Source organism: Zalophus californianus, chromosome 6, assembly GCF_009762305.2.
Source record: "Zalophus californianus isolate mZalCal1 chromosome 6, mZalCal1.pri.v2, whole genome shotgun sequence".
Lineage (NCBI taxonomy): Eukaryota > Metazoa > Chordata > Mammalia > Carnivora > Otariidae > Zalophus > Zalophus californianus.
In genome coordinates this window covers 32,286,269-32,309,330 of record NC_045600.1, presented here as the reverse complement: position 1 = coordinate 32,309,330, position 23,062 = coordinate 32,286,269, and the positions used below count along the sequence as shown (strand labels likewise).

Here is a 23,062-nt window from a genome sequence, read left to right as displayed (position 1 = left end):
TACTATATATTCCCAAGTTGCTTTCCAAGGACGTTTACCAGTTTGAACCTCCTCTGGAGATAGTGGACCAATTTCTACACAGCTATGTGTAATTTATAAGTTTGTTGTCATGTTTCCAGGGGCAGTCTTCTTTGTATTCCTTATGGATGCCTCTTTTACCTCTGCCATTGGGGTATAATCTTTCCATAGTCTCTAGAGGGATCTTCTGCACAACACATGTGCTTTATGCATATACTTAGATGATTAGTTGACAAAAATTACTTTAATTCCTCCCAAAGTTAGCTATATACACTTCCAAGAATGAGAGGTTTTAGTTTTGTCCATCACCCTTATTTTCAGGTCAGCAGACTGAGTTCCAGAAAGGCAAAGTGGTGTTCACTGCGTCAAAATTATGTCTGTAGCCCTTTTCAGGTACCCAAGGCTCCTAAGATTTTATTAAATCAGAAATGGGTTTGGATCCTCTCCTCTTCCATCACGGAAGCCCCTCTGGTAACTTATCTCTCAGGCTTCATGAGCCTCTGTTGGGATATACCAGTTCTGTCCTGAATCTTGAATCTTGAAATCCTAAGCTGAGATTGGATCGGTCACATTAATGTAATCAATCCCTCAAGAAAGTTCTTGAGTTGGGTTGTAAGTTTGGCTGGGTGGAATCACAATCTAAATTAACAGTGACACACAAAGTAGAGGTTTCCTGCTTTCTCACATAGCACTGCAGAGGAATACAGTCCAGAGCTAGTATAACAGCTCATCCCATGTATTTGTCCAAGGACCCAGGCTCTTAGCTTGTTGCCCCATCACACCTAGGCTGTTGCCCTTGTTGTCATGGTCCACAGTGGCTCAGCATCATGACCTCCATCCAGAATTTGTAGCAGAATTTCTATGGGGTAGAGAATGATGGTGGGAGGAAAGGGCATCCTCCTTCTTTTAAGATATTAACCAGAAGTTACACACATTATTTCTACTTTTATCATATTGGCCAATTTGTAGATGTATGGGAAGAAGGACTGGAAAATGCAGTTGTTTATCTGGGTGTCCATGTTCCCAGCTAAGTTTTGGGAGTTTTACCATGGGAGAGAAGGAGAGATGAATATTCAGTGACACATCCCTTTCAGAGGAGCACAATTGCAGAGATTAGACCCCAGGGTGCAGTAGTATAGACCGTAGTGTTGGGCTCATAGCATGATGAAATGCAACATAAGTATTGTATTGTAAATATTGTATGTTAAAAATGCTATCAGTACCCTTTTTGGTAGAGTCTAGAGCAGAGAAGTAGGGTATCACAATCAGTAATGCCATCAAGGATCAGGACCAAAAATCTTGGTCCCCCACCATAACAGAATCTCTGTCAAGCCGAAACTTTAGTATGTGTTCTGCTATTATACACTATGCAAGAAAGATACTTGAACAAGAGCTACTTGTGCTTATAGCACAAAGCAGCGTATGACTTTTGGTCCAAAGTCATAGACTAAACACATTTTTCCCCCAAAATGTTTTTTTCCTGTCTCCACATTTTTTTAAACATGGAACAAAATGTCAGTTGGAATAAGGTTATAGAAAAAAAACTTTATTCCAAGGCCTGGACTATAGTTAGATTGGATCCACACTCTTTTAGAACCTGGAAGCCATTTGGCTATCTTTGCAGAGCTAACAATTTGCATTTGTGAAAATGCCCAGGTAATAATACTAAAAGATGTTAAATCAATTCAGGTTGTTGATTTTCTTTGAAAACTTCTTCCAAAAGGACTTGGTGTTCTTTCTGGAATATGACTTAAGCTCCATTTCAGTGAGTTCAGTTCAGCAGGTATTTGTTGAGGTATGTACTGTTTGTAAACCATGGTGCTCGGGGGATATAAGCCTGGAAAAAAAAAATGGTCCCTCTCTTTTAGTAGCTCAAAATCTAGTTAGCTCAAAAACAAAGTAAGTTTGATCGGAGGCAAACTGTGACACCTATTATTGAGGTTCAAATAATGTGATACGGATAAAGGAAATAGAATCATTTCAAATGGATGACTAAGGAAGGTTCCTGAGAGTGTGCGTGGGGGAGGGGGGCTTGAATTGGACATCAGCCCCTGATTGTCTCTTGATAGAGGCCAGTTTCTTTCCCTGTTTGAGGATAGATTTGGGAACCCTGGGGAATACTGATTAGTGCCATGTGACTAATGTTGAATCATGCTGACTAATGTGTTCTAATGGATTGATTCAATAATAAAGGGGATGTTGAGAGCCAAGAGTTTAGATCCTGAATTTCACCATGTGATGAAATGTAAATCCCTTAGCCTCAGTACTTCATTTTTTGGTCAATTAAAATGTGCTCATGATGAGAATCTAACAAGTCACCTTGACTAGAAAGTGTTTTCCAAACCTCAGGGATAACAGAAATGCTTAACAACAACTCCCAGGACAGGCTTGTTCAACCGTGGGTTATTCATCGTACATAGAGAATCGGAACATCCATCACATGCTGCTCCCCAGCCATGCGAAACTTCTCCTTCCTCACACATGCCACAAGAGCTGACAAACAGTATTCTGCCCTCACACAAACTGACAAATAGAGGAGCTTTTGAAAAATCTTCCTATCTACCTACTGGGGCGGCTGTGTTTTTCTCCAACAAATGTTGCCACAGAACTAAGAGATTGCATTGCATACACAGCTTTTTCTCTCTTTTGACATCTCCCCAGCTAGACTGCTTGAGAACCTGGCCTTCCGTGTCCAGATGTTTACTGAATTCTGAAGGCCCCCCAAAGGGCCCAAGTTCTTTTGTTGCCCTCCAAATCACTTCCCACAGAGACTGACCGATGTCCTAAAGGAGCCCTTCAATAGAGAGGATAAATGGAGGCAGATGAAGACATGACCCCCTGAGGCTCACCCACGTCCACGCTAACAAAGGGTCTGAGGCACAACCTTGTAAGGAGCATTTTGGTCAGCAGCGTCCCTTCGAGAGGCCACGTCTCCCCCACAGGGCTGCTTTCAATGGCTCCCATCACAGTGGAAGTACTGGGCATTTGTTAAGGGCTGAGGTTTGCTAGGTGCAGCACAAAACATCTAAATCATGGTCCCCTGTCTTTGTGAGGGCTTCCTGGCTACAGATGGCAGCTGGCTTTCTCGGGGGAAACGTGGAGCTAGTGGAGGAAGCCAGAGAGGGGCTCCCACTTCTCTGGGTGACCTCTTCCCACCCAGCCCAGAAAGGGCTTTTGTCTCTAGCTATCGGCGGTCAAGCCGATACCCTACAATACCCTACACCTATGCTGTATTTCTGGGTATCTCTGGTTTGTGAGGCTGCTGGCTCCCTAGGTAATAGAAAGGTATGTATGTGTGCAAGGGGACTACAGCTGGAGGAGTTTTATTTAGACTGTTAGTGAGAAGTTAGTGCATTTCATGATCACACTTTTTTTTTTTCAAACTTATTTTCTCTCCCTCTTTTTTTTTTTTTTTTCCTCTCCTTTAGGCCAACAGCGGCCATAGGGACACTATGACCGTTGTCTAGAGCTGCTGGGGGCACGATTTGTGAAATGAAACAGGATGGTGCTGCTTGGAAGAAGGAAACGGAAGCCAACATAATGGGGATTAATTAGTTGATTGATGTTGAGATGGTAACAGATTTGCCCCCATACCATTGAGCCAGCCATCTCAGACCTAGCAGGGAAGGTGAAGATGAAGAAGCCTTTGTTCAGGTCTGTAGATGCGTGGGGCTGAAGGCTTTGCCGCCATGGGATGTCAACAGCCATAATAATAATAATTTGCACTTATATAGCACCTTTCAACCAGGCACCTCAAAGCGGTTTAGCCACGTTAATTAATTAAAGCCCACAATCCCCCTGGGGAGAGGAGGAGGAGGACTAACAGGATTTGTAATTACAGGAGGGAACATTTCCGAATAAAGTATTGTCCACCATATAAAAAGAGTGGGTGTAAAGGAATTGGGGTCTCCACAGAGTAACTGATTTCAGAAATTAAATCATGGAAAGATGGGGAGGCTGGGGGGCGGGCATGGGTGTGGGGGTCTGCTCCTGTGTCAGAGGGAGGTCGATGGGCTCGGAATTTGCTGGCAGGTTCGGATCCAGCTGAGAAGCGGAACACGTATGGTATTAGTGGCATTTGGAAGGTCCTTAGTAGCACCGCTATTGTGGTGTAAATTCAAGTCTCACTAGTATATTGTGTATAGTCCTGCAGAACAAAGAGTGAGATTCGTGCAGTATTTAATAAAGGATGGAATGATTTCTTTAGATTTAAAGCCCAAAGCTGGGCCAGTCAATTAGCAAATAAACCAATTGGTGACCCATAGGGTAATTTAGTCGTTTCCAGCAGAACACCCAGCCTACGCACTCCTGCTGCCATGAAGTTTCCAACCAAAGCCTTAAGACTGGGTTCAGAGCAAGGCCTGGGGGCTTTAGCTCCTTCAAAGACAGGCATCAAATCTTCCCGGACTTTGGCATGGGGACCTGTTCCCCGTCCCCATCCAGAGGTTTTTAAATGCTTTGGAGGCTACAGTCAGCTCTTATCCTATCTCATGTTTCCTGTGCCCAGCAGTGCCCCGCAGAATGCTGTGCACAAAATAGGTATGGATCAGTGAAGAGTGAGTGAATGCCTAAGTCTCTGAACAACTCAGTATTTGTTGAGCACTTACCAAATGCTGTGGTGCAGCTCACAAAAACAGGATATATGCGTCCCATCCTCGAGAACTGTACCGTGAGGAATGGAAAAGACTCATATACTACTAACTATAATATAAAACAGAATAAAATAAAATGATATGATAGATGTACATCCAAGCCACATGCTGCAAGGACAAGAGCAGGAACATTTTATCCAGCGGGAGTGAATCAGGGAAGGTATTCCTGGAGAGCAAACAATGTGCTGGGCATTAGAAGGCAGGAAGCGTTTTGGTAGACCTGGAAGAGGTCGGGGAGGCAGACTTTCCGGACTGTGGTCATTTGTCTCCCTCAGAGTGAGATGCATTTTGGGAACTTGTGGTCTTCAATAGAACATTTGTGAAAACCAAGCTGAGTTTTTGCGGCTGAATAAAGGTACATTTCCTATGAGTTCTTACTACATGAATTGACTAATTTCAAACATCAAGGGACTATTTGAGAAGTTGAGAAAGATGTTTTATTCTCTGTGTCTCTTAATTTGGTCTCTCTCCACTTTCACTGCCCACCAAGAGAGAAAAGCTAAACAGTTCACACATTAAAACAGGGCAATCAGCAGTGTCTGAGAAAGGTACAAGGAAGACCTCTCCCAATCCCAAATGGCAAGGATTAGACGCCTTCCTCGGTGAGCCTATTTTTTTGACCCCAGGAAACCTTGAGACGGTGCTCTACACCCAGCGACTGGCAAATCGATCCCGGCACTCTCCCGCTCCAAGTTCCAACAGGGCTTTTCACCACACACCACGCTGCCAGGACAGGACCTACGTGCTGCTTTTGCATCTTGCCAGTATTTATTAAGTGTTGCTGCATGTCTGACACACACTACATATGCGTAAGCTTACCTAATCCTAACAGTCTCACAGTAGGACTTCACAGCATTCCGCCTTCTCGGATGAGCGAGGCAAAAGTTCAGTCTCTTGCTAGAAAGTGATGGAAGGGGGACTTACTTGGCCCCACTCGGTCTTGCTTCTTCCTCTCTCACCCCTCACCCACGTCGTATTTCTGTTCACATCTGTTACAACTTCTCCTCGTCATCCTCGTTTCACTGAAGTACTCAGCACAATACCATGCACATAATAGGACCGTCATGAATGTTTTCCAAAGAATCACCAGCAGCGATACTAGTGGTTTGATCTTGCACTGGGAGGAGTGGCTGCAGAAAGCCTGGGCAGCGGTGCTGAGGGTTTGGTAGAGACTCCATCACTACCTCCTTCTCTTTCTATCATGATTAAAGATTAGGAGACGGGCTCCGGAAAGTTGCCCCAGGAAATGTTCACAAGAAAGAAGACACAGGTGGTATTCATGAGCTGAGAAGCTGCCAAAGTGGTACCTCCCATGAGAGGCTAGGGAGGTATCTTGTATTGACCTTGGATGCAACTCACTGATTTTTTTTTTCCTATGTGTGTGTGTACATATACATTTTTATATCAGAGTCCAACTTTGTTTCCATAACCGTGCTAACCTCCAAGCAGCAATCCTAGTGAGGATTCCGAAGTGGCCCCTATCAGCCCACAGAGTAAACATTTCTGGAACCCAGAAGTGCTGAATTCTATGCATTGGGTCTTGTATGTTGTGAGCAAGGTTACTGCTCAGGGACAGGACTTAAAAGATTATCTGGCAAATTCAGGAGTGCCAAATGAGAACTCTGGAGCTGAGGAATGAGGATTAGGTAAGGGGGAAGCGAGGAATGGAATGAAGGCAAGAGGAAGTACAAAAATATCAGATTCTGACCTTAAAAGTGTGGTCTTAGAGCCACTTGGGAGTGTCATTTTTTTCTGAGCTTTGGTTTCAGTATTGTCACCATCACTTTTTGTCCTGTGGCTGTGAAAGGGCTTTCTTTATTCTACTGCAGAATTCAACAGAGACCTCTTTTGCTCAAATGGAAGGAGGGAGCCCATCGCAGTCCTTAAAAGAGTATTCTAGGCATGAGAGAAAGCACACTGCCTACCTCTCTGAATTTCAGTGAGCACAGTGTTCAGATGGAGCACAAGTTCTCCAGAACTCCAAAAGATCTGGGAAGAGAGTTGACCAATCAGTAGTGGGCATAAGCCAGGGCAGGCTTGGTTTTGCTGCCTAAACAAACCCCCAAAATCTTAGTGACTTAAAGTCTGCCTGTCTGAGAGAATCTCCCGGGATGTTGTCCTCTATGTGATGACTCAGGACTCCATTTTAGTGTCCACAGGTACTTCCACATTTCCACAGGAGGGGAAGAGAGAGAAGCGCTGTGCACTGGCAATCATATGCTTCCCCCCAGAATTGACACACATCACTTCTGCTCTCATGGCCAAGCAGTCATGCATCCACACCCAGCTCCAAGGAGGTGGGAAACAGAAACCTCCCTGATTTTGGAAGGGAAGGAGAACTAGATATTAGTGAACACTTGCAATGTCTGCCACATAATGCTGTAGCCAGTGAGCTGGCACTTATCTCCTTCTTTCATACTCATGCCTTGCACATACCTTTCCCACGGATCACCCAGTGTATATTGAAGACTTACGGGCTAGTATTGGGGAAAGAAGACCAAATACTTTTATAGCCCATTTTAGTCTATAGGCAACCATTTTGAAAGAGAAGAGTAGCCACGGAAAACCAGTTAACTCTGGATACTTTTCCCTTGGAGCTATCAGACACTAATAACTCTAGGAAAGGATAAGGGGTTAAAGGGAGCCATGGCCTGATTTCAACAATACATTATGAATAATACTAATTTTGAGTTGCCCATAACTATCATGCTTTGTATGAAAGGGCTTCTGGAAACGTGCCCTTTCTCCGCCATTCCTCCCCTTATTACCAGACATGATTCAAATTCCCTCTAAGCCCTGTGACTTTTCCAGAAAGCAGCTCTCCCAGCAGAGAGAGAGAGAAAGAAAGAGAGAGAGGAGGGGGGAAAAAAACTTTCCCTTATTATTCTTCCAATAATGAATTCCTGCTCTGAGTGGGCTGTTTCCATGTGTTTTCAGTCAAGTGCTGATGGCAGCCTTGCCGGGGGACATTTCCAACAGGCTGTGGACATAATAGATGAGGTCTCATATTGACAAGAGCTGCTCTCAGTTTTCCTTCCAGTTTAGCCCTCCTAAGCCCTGAAACTGGAGATGAGAAATGATTCACGAGATCCCACTGGTGAACCAACATGGCTGCCACACCTCTTTGCTCCTTTTAACTAGGTAAAAAGTCATGGTTTTAAAGCCTCCCTCCAAGAGATTTGTAGACCTGGATCTTAGTAACTTAAAAAGGACTTAGCTTTCTCAGACCAGCCCACTTTTTGTAGATGCCAAGACCTCCTTTCTTCAGGATTCAAACATTGTCTTGGCCTACCCTGACATCATAAGAACAAAGAGAGAAATTAGGACACACTATTTCCTGCCTAAAACCTGATCTCAAGTACACAAGATGCTTCCAAGTAAGCAGTGGCAGTAGCCGGGTTTGCTAAGGAAACCAGCCTACTCATTCTCCCCAAAGCAAAAGTCTTCAGGTAATTCCTTGTCAGCTTACCTACACGGAACTAATACACATTATTACTTATAGTTGGGCTCTCTTCATTGAGAAGAGTCTTAGTTACTTCGGGTAAAAAGGAACAGGTATTTTTAAGGATGTAAGTGGCCTGGAATTGGAAAGCCTTTAGGAGCAGAGGCAGCCCCAGGGGGTTTATTACCCCAGAGTCTCTGAGTCTCTGCTTCCCTCTGCATTTCTGCCTGAGGTACTCATGTCCCAGCAGACATGTCCTATAGACTGCAGTTTCTGCTTACTCAAAACTTCAGCTTGCATGCATGTGGCTCATCCTCAGCTCTTGAGCTCCTCCTTATATACCTCAGCCTTTCAACTTCAGTTCCCATTGGCTTTTTTCCTTGGTATTCTTAGTTAAAATTCCTAAGAGACAATCTCATTGGCTCAGGCCTGTCTTATTGTTCTGTCTCAGATAACATCACTGGTCACTAGCCAGCCAGTCAGCTGTGGGCTGAGGGATGAGCCGCAAGCCTGGGGCAAAGTAGCTTCTTTTAGAGGGTCTGTGAGGGAATGAGGAGGGGCTGGGCCCTGGTGGGCTCTTTGAACCCTTGGTGGGATTGCTGCAAAGATGCTCATTCTCTCTTGCTTCTTCCTCCCCCCATCTCATCACCGTCGGCCTGATCTCCAGCCACAGCTCGGGCTCCTATTACTGCTCATACACCAACCCCTGATCCAGCATCCTGCTTCTCACCCTGTTGAAGTGCATAATCAGAGAGGTATAGGACTAGTGAGTGGGAAGGAAGAGCTCTTAAAATTTATTTGATAATATATGGAAAATTAGGGAAGATGTGGAAGGAGGAATGGAAATAAAACCCTTTCTTAGCTGAAGAAAATCCCATTCCCACCATGGGACCCAAGTACCTTTCCTCTTTCTTCTAATCTTTGGAGCAATTTTCCTTTCCGCAAAATCAAACATCAGCAGAAGCATAAGAAACTTCCATCAAGGGACCCAGAGGGAGCAGAGCAGGAAGATAGTCTGGCTCTGCTAATCCCCCAGAGATTTTTCTGACCCTTGCAAGGATCCCTAGTTCCCATCTCAGACTCTTGCGTTTCCCCAGGCCCCCACCCTCAGGCTTCATGGGGCCCTGGTCCTACAGTCTTGAATATCAAGTCTGAAGCAATCTACTTTCCAAAATATGGTTTAGAACACAAGTGAAGGAGGCTGTGTAGATAAGGTCTTTGCCGATCGTGTTCTCCCAGCATACCCAAAGCTCTTCATTGGCAGTTTTCACAAATCTCCCTGGTATTTTTAGAGGACTGGTCGTGTGTGGTGTTGCCCTGTTTCATCTGAGTCAGAGAAATTATGCTTTTGTCTGAATTCACACTTCAAGGAGAGGACTGGGGGAGGATTGAATTATGATACTGGGCTTTGCCTTTTAGTCATTAGAGACCATTGCCTTTATACCTCGTCAGCTGGTTAAAAGGCCAACCCCCAACACCTACATTCAAATGTCAGCATCTCTGTATTCTTTTCAGTCGACGTGAGGCTAGAAGTGAATTAGAGGCAAGTCTAAACAACCCTGGATTTCCCTGCCCTTTCCTGAGCTCTGGGTATGTCAGTGTTGATTAAATCATTCGTCAAACCTTGTTCAAACTTTTATCTACTGACTAAAATTGCAGTTTCCCTAGGAGCCTATGATGGCGGGGGAGGTAGTTCTGATGGCGTTTCTAAAACTGCTGCTGTGGGATTCTAGAGCCAGTTCTTCTGGATGACTTCCAGATTTCTGCTCATTCCATTTAGGATCTGAGGTTGAAATCTATTGCCGTTGTCTGTCCCCTGGGATGTGAAAACCCATCTGGGGTTTGTCTCTCCCTCCAACACCACCGTCCAACTCCACAGTCATTACCACTCTAACAGCTTGAAAGCTGATGCAGAGATGGAGCAGAAGCCAGTTTGGCTTTCTCCCAGTCCTCTAGGCCCTTCTGGGGTTAATCAGCAACCACCTATCTTTATGTTAATAGTATAAGCCTATCTAACCAGAACACCTGGAGGAAACCCATAGGAAGCCTTAGAATGAAGCCAATTCTACAGTGATTTTTCTGACCATCACTGTTTAAGCTGGACTCAGACTGTCCAGGAAAAAAACCAGCTTGCTAAAACCAGCCAACTAGCTGGACGAACCTGTGGCTGTCAATGTTCCTTAAGCCACTTTAGGTTTTACTAATACTTTGCATGTCCACATCTCAGCTCCAGAGTCTCCTTATGCTGTGCACTCAGGCAGCATCTCCCTATTTCAGGTACATGGGGCTTAGTGAAATGTCCTGAATGCATCTCACTGATGAAATTCTTTGGTGGCATCTTCCCACACTATCCCCACCCTCCCAGCCCATTCCAATGGTTGTGTTTACATCCCTGGGGAAATAGCAGACCTTCTTAACTGGGATTGCTGTGACTTCTCTTAGTAACTAGCCCAAATGGCTTTGGGTGTCAGGTGATTAGTCTGCGCAGGGGAACAGGGCTGAGGGCTGAGGAGGTGGAAGGGTAGGCGGGGGGCACATGAAAAATAGTTTCCTGCTGTGTTCGTCTGCTAAGGCTGCCGTCGCAGAATAGCTTAAAGAACAAAAATTTATTTTCTCACAGTTCTGGAGACTGGAAGTCTCAGAACAAGGTGTCAGTTTGGTTTCTTCTGAGGCCTCTCTCCTCGATTTGCAGATGGGCCCCTTCTCACTGTGTCCTCACGTGGTCCTTCATATGTGTGCACTCCGAGTGTCTCTTCCTCTTCTTATGACACCAGTCTTCTTGGATTAGGATCCTGTTCTTACGATCTCATTTAACCCTAATTGCCTCTCTTTAAAGGCCTGCCTCTAAGCACAGTCAATATTGGGGGTTAGGACTTCAACATACGAATTTGGTGGTGGTAGCTGGGGCGGGGCACAGTTCAGGCCATAACAGCTGCCATAACTTTTCTTCAACAGATAATCGCCCATCCTCTGATGCTGCCCTTCTGAGTCGGAGAAGAGTAGACACTGGTCAAGAAATGGCAGATGGGACTCTGTACAGTCAGTTTGAGAATGGCTAAGCTAGGTAGGGAGGGTGGCTGAGATGGGCAGAGCAAAAAGATGGACATTTGGATACGTGAAGAGATGGTTGGATGGATAGACAGATGGATGAATATATGACTTAGGTAGTGTGTCGATGCCATCAGGGCTGACATTACATTCTACTTCTTTGGGGGTATAAATTTTTACAGTGCAGGGGTTGCAACCTCAAATGCTCACGTTAGGTAACAGAGCTGCAAAAAGAGGCCAGGTGCAATAATAGGGAGTAGTGGGGAATGTGACAAATTGGCAAGAGTGTGCCCTGCCTACGGGGCCATGTATACTCAGTTCCGGCCAATTACTACTTTGTGGGATGCTAGCCTAATGTTGCCAGTATGTCTAATTTTTCAAGAGAACAAGAAATCTGGATTTTCCAATGAAAGCTTTCTTTAAATAAATTTTTAAATTATGGCAATTAATTCAAAAATTGTAAAATAGTGGATGGGCCAAGTCAGCACATTTACAGTCTGAGGGAACCCTGGAGGCTGCCAGATTTCCTCTCTTGGACTACTGGAAAGACATCTGTAATGTCATCACATGAGGATGTAGGTGTTTAAGAGCTCCAGCCCATGAGTACCCTGCCTGGGTTCATATTCCAGCCCACTACTTACTAGCTTTGCAATCTTGAGCAAGTTACACATGTAACTCAGGGTTGTTGTAATGATAAAATTAGTTAATACATGTAGGTGCCTACAATAATACCTGCTGCCTAGTAAGAAAGCGGTAACAGAGCCAACATTGTTAGGTGGTGTCACCAAATCTTTTGGTTTCCTCATCTGGGAAATGGGGACAACACTGCCTCACCTATCCCCCAAAGGAAAAGAAGAATAGGTATGAAAGGGCTTACAACTGTGAGCACACTGCTCAGAAGTACACCATGCACTTCTTTTGTTAACTGTACCTGTAAGTGAGGTTCAGCCTTGCCCAATGCTGGGCTGGGAATCCCTATGAAGAGGAGAATAGCGTTAACTAGACCCAGTCCTTTTCTCTTCCAAGGGTTTTTTTGGCTGTTTTGCTATTCGTAGCATTTAGTGAGTTTTTCTTTTATTATTATAAAAAGTTGAAACATACAGAAAAGTAGAGAAAATAGCATACTGAACACCCAAGTACCCTTATCTAGATTTAGTAATTGTTACCATTGGCCATATTCGTTTCATCCTGGTGAGTGTCCCTTTCAGGGGTGGAATGCAGCAGTATGGAAATGGGGATGGATTGAGGCATCATGGTACCGAATGGGAGAGATGGGGGAGCGAGTGGGCTTCACCTACCTCAAGGATGCCTTATTCTTGCAAGAAAGCAAGACCCCGTCAGATGTAGATGGTTCCCTTTTGGATGGGACCCTGAAAAGGGACTTTTGTGCAGGATCCTTTGCTGTAGAGCATACATTGTTACCACCTTGAAGTGATATAAACTGGGACACGAATTCCTTTATTATTTATAAGGCTTTCACTTATTGTTATTGCTAAGGTTTTAATTTTCTGCAAACAAGAAAACAAGAACGTGTTCGTGTATTGCTCACGAAATTGAAAATTAAAAATTTTTAGAGACTTTCCATGTGGAAATGTCTCTGTCCTAAAGAATTCAGGAGTTGAAACTGTGGTAGATCTGAGAGAAGCCCAGTAAAATCTCAGTGATAAAAAGAAATGTTGATTGCTAAAAATGAAAGCTTTTAGGAGCAGAAACACTCAGATTCAAAGAAAGTATATGCCAATTATAAAGGGTCCTTTCTGTTAAAGCGTTTAAAAGAGTCTCTAAGACATATTGCCCCATTTCTCAGCATTAGCTTTTACTGCATTTGAATGCAAAGGCTTCCCCCTGTGGAAAGGATGTCTTACAAATGTGAAAGCAACTAAACTTCACTTTAAAATTCTATTATTCAGACCCTTCATTAATTTAAGCTGACATTCCTTCTCAATCGGGGCCAATCATCAAAGCTTTATTGTATTGAGAACCTTGAATTCAGCAACAAAGAGTGTGGGTTTGGAAGGACACGCAGGGAGGGGGAGGGCGGAGAGCTCCCAAGGCCCAAAGAAGGGAGGGGAGGGGAGGAAGGCAGCTGAAGGGAGGGTGACCAGGAAAGACTGGAGTCCTGAGAGGCAGAGGGAGGGCAGAGGAGTTAGCAAAGCTGTGATGCACTGGGGGCCGGGTGGGGGGATGTAGACAGTGGACAGAAGGGGAGAGGGGCTTGGAGAGTCTATGCTGGAAAGCTGCCCCTTGAGCCTCTGCTCAACAACCTGCGACTTTGCCCTCACAAAGTTTTCTCCAGAGTAAGGGTAAAAAAGGGAAACAGGGAATAGAGGAAGAGAAAGCCTTTCATTTTCTTCCTTTATCCATGTGCTTCTTGAATCTTCTGCCATGGTACCCTGGCCAGCAACAGGGTGCCTGGCAGGAAGTCCACCCCACCCCGCGGGCCTGGGGTCATGGTCATGTCTGGCCCAGACCTCCAGCAGGGCTTTCTTTTCCTTTCTGGCATGATTTACTGTGGGATACATGAGGTGCAGTGTACTAGGTGGAATGTATTCGGCTCATTGTTAAGGCATAAGGCAGGGAAGGAGCTTTTGAAATGTGCAGACATCACAAACTTTTCTTGAACATCTGATTTATAACTAGAGTAAAATAAGATTTGTAAAGGTGAACTTTAAAGCCTAAGGGACAGCTGAGTGTTTTAATGTGTGACTTTAATAAATAAAATACTAATTTTGAAAAACCATGTAGACCCTGGTGGTGGTCTTTTGTCTGCACTGAAACAGTTCTCAAGGACACAAGAGACTCCGGTGGACAGTGGGGTGACTGCTAGCCCCTCGTGTCTGGCAACCCATCCAAGACCAAGTCATGGGAGGTGTAGGTCTTCAATCCCCAGCCCGCCACGTTCCAGCTTTGTGCCCTCAGAGGACCCCTGTGACCTCCCTGAGTCACAATTTCCCAATGTGTAAAGTGGGCATAGAGATAATCTGCCCAGTCTTCGCTCCAAGGGGCCATGGGGATGACCATGTAGATGAATGGGTAGTTTTCCAGCCTTCACCGGTGGCCTGAACCTGGGTTAATGCCATGACCCATTATGCAGTTATAAGACTTAAATTAGATCATGCTATTCCTCTGCTCAAAACTCTGAAGTGGCTCCCTTTTCACTCAGACTGAAAGCAAAGTCTCTCCACTGTCCCTTGGAGCCCAACGTGCCCACCAGCACCTGCCGTCCCATCTCTTGTGGCCCCCCCCCCTTGCTTACCTGCCGTGGCCACCCCGTTCTCTGGGCTATTCCTCTTGTCACCAGGCACTCTTCCCCTCACAGACTTTGTACTTTGAACTCTTTGTGGGAATCCTGTTCCCTGGCCAGTCCCATAGCTGAGGCCCTCACCTCCTTTCCCAGATAGCGGCATGACTCCCTTACCTCTAACTTTCTGCCAAAATGTCACCTCTCCATGAGACCTACCTTGTTTAAATTGCAGCCCACTCTCCTTACCCCCATCCTGTTCTACTTTTCCTCTCCCAAAGCACTCATCACCATGCAACATAATAAACAACTGCTTATGTTTTACCAGTCACTGTGTGTCTTCCCTGCTACAATATAAGTTCTGGAGGCCAGGCATCTCTGACTTGCTCACTGAATGCCCTAAGCACCAGAGCAGTGTCACGCACATCAAGGACCCTCAGTAAATAGGTTGGATCTTTCTTAGGGGTCCAGGATATAAAACCAACCAAAGAAGGACTGCCCTAGTTGAAGGGAATATGAGTTCAAAATCTCTCCCACCAAGCCTGCAGGCTCTCCATGGAATACCTCGCTCCAAGGAAAAATTAGAAAACTGCCGACATTTGTTCTGATATGTAAAGCCAGTTTTGAAGCTACAAAGTGCTTGTAATGTCAGGCCCAAGGGCCCGGCAAAACGGTTTGTACACAGCAGGTGCCCAGTTGGTAGAGTGGAAGGGGTCTGCGGGGGAGGGGGCAAAGACCCCAAGACTGGATCCTTGCGGTCTTTCAGGTTTCCGCTCCACCATCACCACTCAGCAAAGCCTTGCCTGTCCACCCTCTCTTCATTCCACACAGCATGACTGTAATAATTTTAGGCCGGAAAACATTGATAAAGACTTTGTTGAGCAGCTACTGTATGCTAGGCAGTGTCTGCACCCAGTTCACTACATACGTGATCTCATGAATCTGTCAGCCCTTTCACCACGGGCTCTCCAGGACCTGACACCAGGCCTGGCGCATATAAGGTGCTCAATAAATGCTCACTTGTTTCCCTAACAACCCTGCGGCAGGTATACCATTAACCCCATCTTACAAGTGGGGGCCCAAAGTTCAGGTTAGCTAGCTTGTTTACTGTCATATAACTCGTGAGTGGAGGAGCAAGGATTTCAACTCTACTCCGACAAGCTCCAGTCACTCTGGTTCTGAGAGAGAATTTGGTTTAGACCAGACCCCTGGGCTTCCCTCAAGCAGATCTATCTCCTGGCCGCACCAGGAGAAGAGAGAAGGGGTATTTCTTTTCTTCCTGGCTTTCTCTTCTCCACCTGGGCTCACCTTTTCCCTTCCTTCAGTTACCACCTGGAGGGGTCTCCTGCCACCTTTTTGATGAATGAGTCTGCCTTTCCTACCCTCCCTGGCTGAGTAATCCCAGAGTTAGCAGCAGTTCATCTTGAATCACAAATCAAGTTCTGAAAGACATTGCAATTTTGTGCTCAAGCTCTCTCTAGAATCAAATTCTTTGGGAAGGTCATTTGCTGATGAGCAGAATGATGGATTCATCAAGTCTCTCCTTTTAGGAAATATCTGGATGTATCCGTTGATTTCCCCCTGCCCCCTCCCAAACGTGCCCTAGTTAGTTCATTTAATGTAGCTAGAATTCTCAAGAACCCCCACGCAGTTTTCACTCTGGCCACTTTAACTAAGGAAAAGCTCCGATCATGTTGTCTCTTTCCATAAACAGAAATCATTTATAACTGGCATGTCCACTGTGCCTTCCATATACCCACCCCTAGCTGTGATTTTCTTTCTTAGCCCTTCTTGGCAAATGCCAGCTATTTATACCACACAGGGACAAAGCAACTAAGTATATGCCCAGATCTATTTTATCTGAGAGGCAGCCTCTGAATCCCCAGTTCCTAGAACATTAGCCCCTCCATAAATCTGATGCATCTCCATAAATCCAATGTTTTATGCCAGATTAAAATGTCTCTTGGAAACTTTTGAGTTTATTTCAGAATTGCCTTTAGAGACAATGATGAACTATAGATGTCATGCAGGTTTTCATTTTCCCAGTGCCTTTTATTTCATCGAGAACCAACAGTGACTTTTAGAATCCGCTACTCCCTCTCAGATACTCTTTGTAGGGTTTACGTTCAAAGACTCTCGGTTGGAGAAGCTCAGGGTTGAGTGTCAGAAATGACCAATTCCACCAGTATTGCTCTATTAGTAAAAGGCTGCCATAGTTCTCCTGTTGTGTGGGACTGCCCCGTGTCCTGGAGGACATTTGTCCTTCCTGCCTCATCCACAGAATGTGAGGTGGGTCCCCCAGTGCCTAGAAGAACCAGAAGTGCCTACAGCAATATTCCAAGTCCCCCTGATTGAAAGTACCAGTGACCATATCTCTGAGAGATGGTGAACTGGGGGCAGGTATCATTAAGTTCCACCGTTGGTGAGAGGGTGAGCCTATCCCCAGGGGCTTCTCCCCTTCCAGTGTAAATGGCTTCCTACTCTTGTTGCCTTCAGTGACCTTTGTTTGCTTTCAAATCTGGTCTTGATAAATATTATTTTATTTATTTTTTAAAGATTTTATTTATTTATTTATTTATTTATTTATTTATTTATTTATTTGACAGAGAGAGTGAGCACAAGCAGGGGGATTGGGAAAGGGAGAAGCAGTCTCCCCACCGAGCAGGGAGCCTGTTGTGGGGCTCGATCCCAGGACCCTGAGCCGAAGGCAGAAGCTTAACCAACTGAGCCACCAGGCGCCCAATAAATATTATTTTAAACTCTGATCTCTCCCATATAAAATTGCGCAGTAGGAGAGAGAGGAGAAACTATCCTCCTAAGAAGGGTTCTGTTCTCCAGAATGACTCTGGACTCTTTGTCAAGTTAATGATGGAGACAGTTCACTATCACTAGATATAAGTTCCCAAGCCCAGCAATTAGAGTCTGGGATAAAAGAGACAGAAATCAGGACAGAAACACATGGAATCACCAGGACCCAAACACTGGGCTGGGACCGATGTGTCTTCCCCCCAACTGCACCTCACATCACTCCTGACTTGTCTGTAGACCCCTGAGTTCCACTTCTCTCCTGCCCCACGATTTCTAGAAATACTAACAGCTTCTGTAAGGTGAATGGCCAGAGTCAGCATCTTCTGGTAGGTAGGGATCCTGTACCTCCACAGACCCTGTAAGAGTGCGACTATCCATAAGGAACCATCCTCCGGAGAGGCTGTCAGATGGATCCGTGCATCTGCTCTTCTTGTCCTGCTTCTTGCTTCTCTGTCTCGGGCATGGTTAACCACACATGCCAACGACCCAGCTCCCGGGCCGTCCGGTCCAGCCCTGCCTCCCGCCAGGCCGGCCGTCTTGCTTGGGGCAGTGTTCTGTGCGGCTTCAGCACATCCTGTTTGTTCAGTCCCCTTTGTCTCCCACTGGAGCAACAGGGAGAAAGGATTCCTCTGAGCCCCTTGGATCTGGGCTTTGAAATCAGATCCTGGCACACCTGATTACACTCAATAGCTGGAAATGGTAAGGATGTCCGATGGGCAGAGGGCTCTTGTTTTAAGCTCTGCACACCAGGAAGGCAGGGGCTGGGTCTCCTCCTCGGGACCGCACTGGAGGGGGCAGGATGCTCTGGCAGGAAAAGCAAACAGTGTAGCTGAAGGGAAATTCACTTGAAAAAGAACTTGGGGCAGTGTCCATCAAGGGCCGTATAAGCTGTCCCAGAGGACACAAGATGGGGCTTAGACTCGTTCCGCTCTCCTTGCACTTCCCTAGATGGGAAACATTCAGTTCCAGTAACCGCACACCCCAGGGCTGGGAGGGTCAAGCTCTCAGTCCTGCTTTTTCTGTAGAGGTGTTGCCTCGGAGACCTTGGCAAAGGGAATAACAAAATAGCAGCTTACATGCCCCCGCAGTGGGAAGCTCAGAAGCTCCCAGGCTTGCAAGGGGCTCCTCAGCCTCCGCGTACCCCCGGCTTTCCCGCAGAGATTGAAAAGTCGTTGAGGCCATTTCACACGTACAAAAAGGCATAGAGCTTCCCTGCACCAACACCCAGCTTAAGAAATGAAAGGTCACCAAGGCAGTTAAAGCCTCCGGGGTCCTCCCCGAACCCCCATCCTCTTTCCCACCTCTCCAGCGACAACCTCTCAGTCACTCCGGTCCTTCCCTACACGTTCCAGAGATGCGTGCGGCCCTCTTCATGGGAATCACATGCCATCTTCCCCAGATCTGCCAAGGCGGCTGCCGTGCTTACTTGCCTGTGATGCGGGTCCCCTGTCTCTGGGCTCAGATGTCACCAACCCCAGGGGGAGGGGCTCTCCCTATCACCTCGGGTACCGATCCTGGGTGCCCCACGGCCCACTGAGCAGGCGCACTATGACCATGATGCCCACAGCATGTGCACCCCACTTCCCCACGGGGCTGCAAATGCCGTCAGGACAGGTGCTGGGCCCCTCTGACTACTCCAGCCAGTGGCCTGGCCCATTGCCTGCTGGCTCACGGCGGGCCCCGTGGAGTGAGTGATGGAGCGAGTGCCCGGATGAATGACAGCTCAGTTATCAGACTTCCAACATTCTATCCAACTTAACATGGGGCAGTCCCCATGGCCCCAGTTCCTTTGATAGGTGTTTTTCACCTCGAAGTTCCAAATCTTCTCTGTTCTGGAAGCACAAAACGAAAAGGTCTCTTCCTATTCCTCAAATGAAGTTGGAACAAGTGCAATGGGAGCATGAACTTTCTTCCCCCTTAACTTCAACAAACAATAGTTTCAAAGAGAACCCCGGGTGGGCTTCATGCTGGCCTTGAACCTCTTTTTGTAGGTATCTTGTCACTTGTGTCCTTCATCTTCTCCTAGCCTGCAGAAATTCTTAAGGACGGGGAAAAGTACAAGCCTATTAATCTTGCCTAGAAAATCCCCTTTACCGCCACAGAAACAAAATATTGGGAAACAACAGTCTGGCTATTAAGGTGTTCTCACCCACACCCATTGTTCTCCGCTCAAACATTTGGTTGCTGCTGTGTAGACTCAGCTTTAGTCATGGAATTTTAGAGGATGTGCCTCAGAAGTGGGATCAAGAGCAAGCTTGACAGTAATCTGCACTCTAAGCCGATTTGGTGCTCCGGCGCTGAGAGCGGGCCCACAGGTGTGCCCAGGAAGGAAGGACATGTGAAGGGAGCGTGAGACCCGGGGCCTGTGTGCATGGAGCACAAAGATCAGATTTTCTTTTACTCGTTTTTTTTTTTGTTTTTGCTTTTGTTTTACATTTGAAATTTTTATCAAGGTGAAATTCACCTAACACAAAACATGTTAAAGTAAACAATTTAGAGGCAAGAAGTACATTCACAATGCTATGCAACTAACACCAATATCTAACATTTTTATCACCCCAAAAGGAAACCCCACACACATTAGTCAGTGCTCCCAAATTCCCCCCTCCTCTCAGCTCCTAGAAACTACCAATCTGTACTCTTGTCGCTATGGATTTACATATTCCGGATATTTCAGGTAAATAAAAACATGCAGTATGTGACCTTTTGTGTCTGGCTTCTTTCACTAGCATATTTCTGAGGTCCGTCCATCTTGCAGCATAGTTCAAGACTTCATTCCTTTCCTGGCTGAGTAATATTCCATTGTACGAATATACTGAATTTTGCTTATCCATTCATCCACCAGTGGGTATTTGAGCTGTTGGCACCTTTTGGCTATTGTAAATAGTGCCGCTATGAACTTGCATGCACATGTATCTATTTGAGTAACTGTTTTCAAATCTTTGGGGTACTTATGCAAGAGTAGAATTGCTGGGTCATACAGTAAATCTATGTTTAACTTTTTGAGGAGCTTCCATACTGTCTTCCTCAACGGCTGAACTATTTTACAGTCCACCAGCAATGTAAAAGCACGGGTCAGATTTTATCCTGATGGGAGTCACAGCTACCTCGTTATCAACACTGTAGGGTCATAATGACTTTCCACCTTTAGCTAGATTCCAGTAAACGTGTGGGATTCTGTTAGTATGTGGTCCAACGTTTAGAACTTCCATATTTGTGAAAGCTGAACTCTACCCATGCCACCCATTACCATCTGTGAGCCAGAAAGAGGAGGAACACCTTTAAAGAGAAAGCAACAAAAGCAAAGTTATATAGTAACCGTGGAGGAGAAAGGCCAGGCCAGCAGCAGAGCCCCACTGAACTGGACTGGTCAGAAGGAAGAGGCATAGAGCTGGTTTCTTTCTTGAAACCACTTGGAAGGAGTCAAGGCCTATGTTAAATCTATATACAAGTATCATTTGATTGGATGAATAAAAAATACTGCTGTACGATAATCTTTCTTCTCTCACAGTCTGGTTAGCTGAAGCATCAGCAATTTGGAAGGAAGGCCTTCCTAAGAGAGAGGCTGGCAAGCCCAGGGAAAATGTCCTTTCTGTTAAACATGGATCTTTATGGCCGAACATGGGCGAAAGGAGGAAATAGAGCAGGGGGCAGCTCTCAGAGCATGGCCCTGATAAAGGAGTGTCCTTGTAAGAGACACGCAAAGGAGAGACACAGGAAATAGAGGAGGCCATTTGAGCACAGAGACGGAGACTGGAGTTGTGCAGCCCCAAGCCAAAAGAGGAGGCTTTTACGAAAGGTAGGGTCTCCTGGGCGTTTTCCGTGAGTATAAGTCCTCAGGAGGATGGCAAGGAGAAGAAGGGGAAGGGTGTGAGCCCTGGGAGAATTAATGCTTCCAGTGGGCTTGGCAGGAAGGAGACTCCATACACCATTTGGAAGTAGGTCTTCACAGCTCCCTCATAAGGCTTCAGGGGCGAAATGAGCTCTGAAACCCCAGTGTATCTGGCTAAGAATAAAAAGCCCTGGGACACAGTTCTGATTTGAGCGCTGCCCTTGAACACAGGGACATCTCAATTTTTCACAGGGCAGGAGGAACTTGTCTTCACCACCCTCCAGGAAACAAAGAACGAAGAGCCAGATTACCTTTTGAAGATGGACCACGCCCCTTTCTTGGGACCAGGTGGAGAACCAGTGATGTCAACGTGGAAATGAATGCTCCTCCTCACCAGCCATAAATGAGAGCTTTCGTCTTGACTCTTTAGTCATAATCCAATGGGACATTTTGCAGGGTGGATGGATGTGGTAGGCTAAATGGCAGCCCCCAGAAGATATGTCCACATTCCAACCCCTGGAACCTATGAATGTGACTTTCTTTGGAATAGGGCCTTTGCAGATGTAATTAAGTTAAAGATCTTGAGGCAAGATCATCCTGATTACCCAGGTGGCTTCTAAATCCAATGACAAGTGTCCTTGTAAGAGACACGCAAAGGAGAGACACAGGAAATAGAGGAGGCCATTTGAGCACAGAGACGGAGACTGGAGTTGTGCAGCCCCAAGCCAAGGAATGGCTGGAGCCACCAGAAGCTGGAAGAAGCAGGGACATGTTCTCCTGGATAGCCTTCAGGGAGAGCATGGCCCTTCCGACACTTGATTTTGGACTTCTGGCTTCCACAGCGGTGGTGGAATAAATTTCCATTGTTTTCAGATACCGGGTTTGTGATCATTTGTTGCAGCCACCTTAGGAAACTAATACAATGGGGTTGCACAGAGAGATGATGTGACAGGAGAGAGAGAGAGAACCTAGAAAACCAAGTCCAGTGCCTGGATTTGCTGCTGGAGTCCGAGGTGAACTTTATCAACTCTGTGCTGCAGGTCTGTTTCTTCCTGAGATCCTCGTGTAGTCACCTCTCAAGGCTGAGAGCAGGGCCCACAGCTCACTCGAGGATGCTACTCAGGATCTGAGGAGGTCAGGTCAGACCGTTTGAAATGGTGGTAATAACAGCGACCATGTTCTGCAGAACGTTTAACACATGCTATGTAATTTACATACATTATCTCATTTGATCCTCAAAACAATTCTACGAGGTTAGTATTCTCATCTCCGTCTTACAGATGAGTAAACGGAGGCTCTGAGAGGTCATGTAGCCTGTTCAACGTCACCCAGGGAATGATGGTGGTGCCAGACCTGTGCCAAATCCACAGCATTACGGAAGATTCAAGCCTTACAAAAGACAGTTGTTCAGGCATCCTACAGCATCCCTCAGTGCCCAGCTGGCTGATGAGAAAGGTTTGTTTATTTTCTAAATATTAGCACCACTGACACTACAGTTGGGTGAGCATCTGGTTAGACCCTGCTAATAGCAGATGGACAGCAAAACATCCACATTCCAGGAAAATCTAGTCCCAACTGATACTGATCGAGATCCTCTCAGCCCCCAGGCTCCGAGCCTTTCTCCCCCCTCGGTCACGCCGGAGGTGGGGAGATGAAACCCCGAAACAAGTGGCCTCAACCGTGTGAGACGCTGGACAGTCCACAAACAGAACCACCCAGCATAACTCTCTGCCCCGCCAGGAGAAGAGAGAGGAAGCTGGCTGGAGAGCAAGGCTCTGCTCAAGCCCCATCCTGGGCAGACGCACACTATTTGGGGCCCTCTCTTCTGCAGGATGGACTCAGGCGGGCCCGACACCTGGAGTCCCTGTGCCTTTCCCAGAGTCACGGAGTCTGGGAGAGATCTGGACTGATCTCCCTCTGGCTGCCACGTCGGTGGGGTGGTGGGGGCGGGGGTGTGCATCGCAGCAGCTTCTTCCCTGTCCTTCTAGCATCTGAGTTGGAGGGAGTGCAGGAGCAGGGAG

The 23,062-nt window shown here is 46.3% G+C and overlaps 1 protein-coding gene across 5 annotated transcripts in view; it reads left to right on the top strand.

The window, feature by feature from the left end:
• The window catches only part of RAD51B (RAD51 paralog B), a 635,945-nt gene that overhangs the window by 564,360 nt on the left and 48,523 nt on the right, over positions 1–23,062 (top strand). For 2 of the 5 annotated variants that reach the window (XM_027568939.1, XM_027568937.1), the window contains one exon: positions 3,447–3,977. The exons of the other annotated variants lie outside the window; for them this stretch is intronic. In XM_027568939.1, coding sequence (XP_027424740.1) covers positions 3,447–3,485 — 39 coding nt within the window. In that variant the 3' untranslated portion in view covers positions 3,486–3,977. Of the gene's footprint in view, positions 1–3,446; positions 3,978–23,062 lie in introns of those variants that run through there. 5 annotated transcript variants of the gene reach the window in all.